This window comes from Caenorhabditis briggsae (assembly GCF_000004555.2).
Source record: "Caenorhabditis briggsae complete genome, chrV, whole genome shotgun sequence".
In the NCBI taxonomy this organism is placed as follows: Eukaryota; Metazoa; Nematoda; class Chromadorea; order Rhabditida; family Rhabditidae; genus Caenorhabditis; species Caenorhabditis briggsae.
This window is the reverse complement of record NC_013488.2, coordinates 11979018-11987603: the sequence shown is the minus strand read 5'-3', so window position 1 is coordinate 11987603 and position 8586 is coordinate 11979018. Positions and strand designations below refer to the sequence as shown.

The window sequence follows — 8586 nt, the reverse complement described above, 5'->3', positions numbered from 1 at the left end:
GTGGATTTTGTACCCCTAAATCATTTTGTACCCCCTTCTACCCCCGAATTGTTGTACCCTCCGAATTATGTGCCCAGAGAATTCGTCATCGGAAGATTCCAGGCGGATATAAAAACTCTAACCAGACTATATTCAAATAGTCAAACAAACTGTTTAGATCTACATATCTTTTGTTTTTCAACTCCCATCTTCTGATGTATCCCGTCATTATCTGAATCCTATAACGAATTCAATCTTTCTCGCCAACACCAACACACGCACTAATTTTACATTGAATGCATTTTTCATCGTCTCATCTCCTAGAAAAATCGCACAACACAATTCAGGATCTGATTTAAATGCGATAGATTCTATTTTTCCACAGAAAATCTGCCTCAAGCTACACGGAGATGGAAGAAAATCGTATTCTATTTAGAAAAATCAGTACGAAATCTTGCGACATTCTGGAAAACAACAGAGATCCGTGTAGGCGATCGGGATTGTCTTTTTTCGGGAGAGAGAGCAGGTGGCCAAAACACAAGAGACATAGAAAAATCGGAGGACAAATTGAGAGAAGATCTAGTACACTTTCGAAGGATAAAATCTTTTTGAACATTTTTTGTCGAGTTTGATGACTGTGCTCCAAACTTTGAAACTCGAAGAAACGAGGACACTGCTGAAAGTTCTCTCTGGCCTACAGTACCTGACAAAAGTATTATGGGCTTTCAACGTTGTTCTGAATTTTTAGTGGAAAACAGTCACCGTTACATGGCCAAACTATCAACAATAATTTCAGAAATTTCGGTTTAGCTTGATGTTTTCGAAGCAATTTCTTCTGAAAGGCTATTTAATTTATACAGTCAATAAGATGTACTTTTCGGTTGATTTTCGGTCATTTTGACCATTTTCAGAAGAGTCTCGGTTGTCAACTTTCCGATAACTTAAAAAATTTTGGAGGGTGTAACACAGACCTAGATTGAAAACTTTCCATTCCCAGAATTTCTTTAATTCACAGTTTTTCAGCTATTTGCCGATTCCTTAAAGACACTCCTTTTGGAACCGTTTTTGTACTGAAAACATGAAAAAAATCAGGTGTCTTCCAGAAATCGGCCAGTAGCTGAAAAACTAGGAAATTCCAAAAATTTCTGCGAATTCAAAGTATTCAATCTAGGTCCGTTTTACACTCTCCAAAATTTTCGAAGTTATCGAAAACTTGACAGCCGAGATCTAGGTTTCTGAAAATGATCTAAATGGACGAAAATCCACTGAAAAATACGTTTTTGTATATCTTATATTATTGACCGGTACTGTAAGTGGATTTGTATGTCTTGTATTGTATTCTCATTGTCTTTTTTATTGTGAAAATAATATTCAATTAAATTTAAAAGTTTATATATGAGTCGAGAAGGGGGGAGTTAACCCGATATTGTTTTTTGTTTCAGAAAAAATCACAAACGAAATATGTGGAGATTTAAAAAAAAAGCAGAAAGTCATAAGCTTTGTTTTCTGAGGAAAGAGAGGGGAGAAAAGTCAAATCGATAAAAAAGTAGAGCTAGAAAAGAGTTATAGAGAAAAAACGAAACCAACAGAGAAAAAGAAAAAAGAGATCAGTCAGGAAAAAAAAGAACAAAACAAAAGGATAATTTGAGAATATTAATATAATTTTGATGATTGCGGTTCTTTTAGGAAGAGCACATTAAAAGTAAAGCAGACCAATCTAGGTGAAAGGAAAGAAAGAAAATGGAGAGAGAACGAGAAAAAAGCCCTAACTGATTTAGATATCATATTTTATGTAAAACAAGAGAAAATGGATTTGAGAAAAAAAGTACCTGCTGAATATGGGAGGATTTTGTATATCGTAACCGTTTGAGGTTTTCGTATATAACTATGAAAAATAAAGGAAAAACGAGGTATTTTTTTGGGTTTTGTCATTTTTGTTTCGAAGAAGGAGGAATACGGGAAAGTATAAAAAAGTTAAAATCAATAAATTAATATTCCCGAAAGTGTGGAGAGAAAAAACGAAAAGAGAGAGAGAGAGAGAGAGAGAGAGAGAGAGAGAGAGAGAGAGAGAGAGAGAAGAGCAAGAAAACCAATAGATGTGGAAGTTTGAAGACTAATACATTCTACAGAATACGGGTAAATATGACAAAGTTGGGTATGATGGTTGATGTGCTCATCGCTGCTACTTAATCACTCATTGATGACTCGGTTGAGAGCATTCTCTTCTCTAAACTGCAGATACAGTCGATGAACATTTGGAAGTTCGGATGGTTGCGTGATGGTGCATCGGGAGAAATCCACAAATTCTGATATCCGATTGTTTCTGGTACCATGTCCTTCACTTTGATCTCTGGTGGTGATTGGGATCCGTTGGCGGTGAGGGAGCAGGCTGCTGAAAATCAAAAAATTTAGAAAAGTTCATGTTTTATGAAAAACCCGTTCCAATGATTATGATTTTTATAAAATCACACGAAAGAAAAAAAACTGATAAGGAAATTCCAATGAACATTAAAAATCAAACTCACTATCAAACATGTGTGGCGTCAGTTTCGGAGCCGCATCAGTAGCCAAAATTGGGCTGTTGGTGGTGACCGCAATATTCAAATCGTTGAGTTGAGAAACTGCTGGATTGACAATGGATCCATCGTTAGAGATCTTTCTCTCGATGTCATCAAATTGGAACATTCCCGTGGATGGAGCGACTTGTGGAGTCAATAGAATAGAGCTTCCATCCATGCTCGCAGAAGTGTAGGTAGGATTCGGAGGGATCGAGAAATTTTGAAACAATCCACTATTTTCAAAGAGCGTTGGAGTTGGAGCAGTGGTGACAGCAACCTCTCCTCCATTGAAGATCTTTCTAATAGCCTCGATGGTCTCTGGAGTCAATAACGAGAAATCTGTCAAGTTGATTGGAATGGTTTGCCCATTAATACCAATTGGTGGTGGAGACTGTTCCAATCTGATTCCTTGTTGTGCCAAAGCCTGTTGAACATTTCTGGCTTGTTCCACAATTTGTGGTGTTCCTCCATTCTTTCTATCTAGTTCCTGATCTGATTGACTTCTTTTTACTTGAAATGGATTTTGAGAATTTCCAGAATCCGGAATAGCAGTGGCTGGTGGTGTAGTATTTTGGTATGCACCGACATCCATTTGCGCTTCTGGATTTGTGTTCCCATTTTGATTTTTGTTGTTGAAATGAATCGTCACGGCGTCCCTTTCTGGAAGATTCTTTTGAATATGATGTCATCATAAACTCTGAAACTTACCATCGATGTTTTTAGGAAAAACTCTCAATCTGGTGTTTCCATTCTTGAAATGCACTGGTTTCAGAACCAATCCTCCTTCCAGAGTTCTGGTACGATATCTTCTAATAATCGCATTAGCTCTCATAGACATCACATTTGTGCATGTTTTACAACTGCAGTTATTGAATGGGCATCTGCTTGCATGTCCCTTTAAAACAACTTGTTGTCCGTGGCCCTCGCATTTGCGGCAGAAAAGAGTTCGGTTTGATGATCGAGCCGCACCCTGAAATCACAATAATTGAATTAATTCTCTAACTGGCTTTCTGAATTTCTGCTAATTTTTCATCATTACATGACGTCTACAGTTGTTTCTCAATTTTTGCAATTGCCCTTGTTTATGTTATTGTTCAATTTTATTCTCTTCCATCTTTTTCCTTTTTTTTTCAAAAACAATAACATCGATTACAGTATGATTCTTGACCCGATTGAGTACATCATGGACTCGGCAATATTTTTGTTTTTTTGAGAAAAAAAAGACGAACGAAAATCAGCCGTTTTTAGTCGGGTGTCCTCTTTGAAAGGTGAATTATTCATAGTTTTTGGCAACGATAAGAAGAAGGCTTTTTCCTAGAAAACTCAAAAGTGCGAGAATACTTTTAGAAGCTCTTGAGAATATGAGAATACAGTTGCGAAATGTTCTGGATCTTTAAAGTCATCGACGGATCCTGTGCTTTTGTGAAGTACTCACCCCGCAGGTCAGGCCTCCAATATGATGTCGTTGAAGAACTTCCTGTCGAACCTCTTCAATCGTATGATCGACATCAGATGTGAGCAATTGCGCTTCTAATACAACTTGAGTTCCTTGTGGTAGCGGGACGACGATTTCGCTGAAAGACCATGAACTGAAGTTACAGTAATCCCAATTCGGCCATTTTTATTATGTTTGTACATGGAGATTGGAGATCAAATTGAGACAACCATTGTAAATACAGCACTAGTCTTTTTTTTCTCTTTTTCCCCATCGCAAAGTCTACCAAATAACACTAAAACGTTTTGGGGTTGAGGTGAGTGACACAACAGAGATCTGGTTTTTTTTCGACTCAATCGCTTTTCTCCCTCTCTCAATTTTCGAAAAACTTTGCCTCTCCTTCATTTTTATTGATCGCGAGATCGACGCGGAAGATCGGGAAAATGCATAAAATGAGATAGATATGACATCACTACACGTACCTCATTCTCCGGAAAAGCAAGATTCAGAAGACGATGCAACAACGACCAAACGAAAAATATTCGTCCGTGGAAGAGCGCAGGATCCACGGGGGTGGCGTTGCAAGGAAGCGACCACGAGCGGCCCCAAAAGGGCAGGCCCTGAAAATCACAGTTTGAAAAACGATAAGAAAGAATAAAAATAAGGAAGAATAGACAACAATCGGACGAGAGAGGAGAATGAAAACATTCTTTAAAGTCGAATCATGTTTGAAAGAAAGGGTTACTGTAAGGGGAGGAATACAAAAAAGAGGTGGTCTTTTCTTCCTGACCACCTGCTTTTAATGGCTGACAAACATGAAAATGTAGAAATAGAGACACAGAAACACGTGATGATCAATGCAGATGATTACAATGATTTTCAAAGATTGTTCCCGCCCTTTTAATAGTGCCCAACTGAATTCAAACATCATGACAATACAAGGAAAAGGGGCGAATTGTGAGAAGAATTGAAAAGAGAATGGAATGTTGATATGACCCATCCAACCACCCCGACGATGCAAAACGTATAAATTATTGCCATATTATGTCAACAACTTGACATTGAAAATTCGAAAAACGAACATTATTGAACGGGGCGAAAAATTTCTAAATGTTGAAATTTCAAACTCTATCAGACACCGAGTAAATAGACAATCCTCTAACACGAACCTAAAAATAAAAGAATAAAAATAATTTCTCAATGATCGAATCAAAAATCAGTACCATAAGCTCTGAGCAAATCGATATTCGGCAAACATTTGGTTTGGTTTTTTGATGATTTGCTTTCATTTTCTGTGCTCTGGCTCGGTTTCTCCAAACACATTGATTCTCTAAGAAGCACTCTTCCCTTGCTCCTATCGCTAAGGTTCTTTTTTCTAGAACAACTGTTGTTATTGATGAAGCAATCAATCTTTGAATCCATGTGGAATGAGACAAAGTGCGCTCAATGAAAGTCAAAAATCACGAGCAAGCCTTCCGGGAAGTGTTTTCGTTTTTCTCATTTTTTCGATTGCTGAGTCTTGACTTTTTTCGAGAAAAATCAAGAGAAAAATGTGAAAGATGAAGTGACATTGTCTATAAATAACATTGAGCAAAATGAAACGATTTTTAGATAACGAATGAAATTACTGTCTAAAAATAGGCAACTTTTAAAATTGAATAGTATCGTAGTAGATCACTGATCTCACTGTTCATTCACCAAATAGGAAAAAAAACTAGTTGGGTGACCATTAAAAGTCCAATGGGATGAAAGGGGCCCAATTGACCGTATTCAATCAAAATCATTAGCCAGTTTCGTTGTCCTTTGGGTCCACAGTTCATTGAATCATTCAATGATAACCCAATTCTCCGTTCCAGACCGATCAAAGATGGACGGTGCGAAAAAGCGAATCAAACGAGTCCGTATTCCTTTTACGACACAACATCAGCAGCAGATAACATTTTTCTTCTTGTGATTTATCATCCCTATCTAATCTTTCTTTCTATCTTCTTCTTTTTCTTTTTGCCTCCACGATTCCAAAGAACTGTCATTTTGATGGGTAATGTGATAGGGAGGATATGATAACGAATACTGTACAGAGAAGGATATGGAACAAGAAGAAGAAGATAGAACATAAAATCACGAGTATTAGACGAGCATACAATCTTTCACTTTCTTCTTCTTACCATTCCATCTGAACCTTTTGCACCGAAAACGTGCGGTTTCAAACCTAAACAGGAGAGGTTATTTAGGCTCCACCCTTTTTCGAAAAGGACTGCGTTTAAGTTTTTAGTTATAAATGTTTAATGACAGACGAGACGAAGAGTACGAAGAAGAAAAGATTTGGAAACAATGCTCAACACGATAAGAACGCAATAAGTTGAAAAGTAGAGATGGCATGTTCTACAGTGACGAAATATTTCAATAGGAGAAGAATTTTGAAAGAGGAGAATATTGTTTGAAGAGAAAGTTTTGAAAGAATGAACAAAAAACCAGCAAAGAGCAAAGTAACAGAAAACTCCCCACTCGAGTCGGAGAACAGTAATTCAATGAGTATGTAGTTTGTTGGGAAGTCACTTCAGAGACAAAGAACGAGAACATTTTGGAAGAGTCTAGTCCGAATCGCACAGTTGGCATACATCAGGCTGGCTCTCGGATGTCAAATTACTATTCAAGACCATCCTCCATTATTTTTACGAAAAGATAGAAATACACAATTCAAGAAATTAAGGTTTAGTAGTTATCAAGAGATACCATGGAGTCGAGAAGTCTCGAAGATGACAGTAAAGAAGAGTGTATCTCTATTTAGGCTTTTAAAAACAAATACAGTAACCTTACTTCAAGACTTTAATGAATGGGAAAGATAGACATTATAGAAAAAACAGGATGAAAAATTTCGAAAAATTGAAATTTTTTGGAATTTCAATAGTCGCATAGATGAAATGCGTACATTGGGGGTCCAAGAGGAAAAAGAAAAGAGAGGAGGCAAACTGAGGCCTAGGCGGAGTCGAGACGAGATGGATGGACGTAGGGACAGTGTCGGAGGATGAAAAGAACACGAGACGACAGTGAAAGATGGAAAAAGGCGGTGCAGAGTGGGTGCATTGTGTACTTGCGGCACACATACAATGATGACAAGACGCAGACACGACAATCGTTTGAATATGAAAGAAGTCGCTTGTCTCTTGATTCTGACTGATTCTTCTCTCTCCGATGCTCCTCCCACATCGCCTTCTTCGACTTCTGTTGATGATGGGAAAAGAAGAAGAAGAAGGTGTCCAAAATCTACAAGGGGGACGAAAGATTTGATTAGTGTGTAGGCAATGAATGGGCCGACTGATGACTGAGATTGCTAGATAAAGAAGATATGAAAAGAAGAACAAGGTGGTTGATACGGTGGAGTGATGCAAAGGAAAGAACCTCAAAGGAGGTGGAGAGAAGAAGACGTTGAAGGCGTCGGCTTCAAGGTTAACACTATCACTAATACACACGCGGTGTGAGTGCATTCGGGAAATTCCCTGTTAGCAATTCAATGGAAAAATGCGGAGACATAAGGAAGAAGAACTGGTGGTATGATCCAACAATTTTTGAGCTGTATAAACAATAATAAGAACAATGGAATATGAGAAAGAAATTATCTTCTTTTTCCTGTTCCCATAAATGCTCTAGATGTGACAGCTACGATTCTGATGGTTGAGGATATATTATGGATCCCTACAAAATTTCAACCACGTCATTATTCTGTAAGATCACAAACGAGCACACATTCCGTGATTCTGATTTATAGAGCTTCCCTATCAAAAACATCATTATCATCATCATCACCGTAATCCTGTCTGTGTGATGTGTCATGGTACTAGAACATTCTCTCTCTGGAATGAAATGTTGATCAGGAAGCCTTTGAAGCCACGTTCTAGGAGATTAGCCGAATTTTGAAATGCAGTTTTGAAATCTGATTTTCCTGATGTAACAGGTTTCCAATCCGGTTAATCTCAGTGCGCAGTAAAAGAATCAGACGAAATTTCATAGAGTAAGTTCAAAGAATGGAATGAGAATGTTTCGCACGTCGGTGTGTGTTTTTTTTGGTGCCAGCTGCATTTTTCTAACTGGTTTTATATTTCAGATCGAACAATTTTGGTGACCTTCAGAGGAAAAATCTTACAGAATCTGATCAGACTCTGAACAGAATTTCCTAACTGTTACAGTAATCTCCCTATTACCAAAAGGCACAAAAAAGAATTAAAAGCTACAGAGAACAAATCTATAGTACATTTCATAACACACTCGTTCTTATTCTAGCTACTCAACTGATTATATGATTATTACACTGTGAAGGTTTTTTTGACAGCTTTCACAGTTTCATGTAGCAGTGAGATCAGTCACGATTCCATTTTTTACTATGAAAACGAATTTGAAGATCTTGAGGGCTGAACAAAATCTGAACGTAAACAGTTACCCAGACAGATAACGATAGGCTTCCGATGTGCTCACATCCCAAGTTAATTACCGTAATTGCGATGCGAGAATACAGGCTATGTGCTTCCGTCGTATTTTTGCCGATTTTCAGACAAAAACAATAATAAATGAGTCTAGAATTTTTAGAATTCTTCTTTTAACACATAGATCCTAGTGGGT

At 37.6% G+C, this 8586-nt stretch overlaps 1 protein-coding gene across 1 annotated transcript; it reads right to left on the bottom strand.

Annotated features, from left to right (window-relative positions):
- Positions 1–2165: 2165 nt before the first annotated feature.
- Positions 2166–6145, bottom strand: CBG18895 (the record flags this gene model as incomplete). Its single annotated transcript, XM_045237782.1, has 5 exons — positions 2166–2371; positions 2505–3197; positions 3246–3507; positions 3973–4111; positions 6138–6145. The coding sequence occupies 5 exons, from the start codon at positions 6143–6145 to the stop codon at positions 2166–2168; spliced, it is 1308 nt and encodes a 435-aa protein (XP_045096604.1).
- Positions 6146–8586: the final 2441 nt, after the last annotated feature.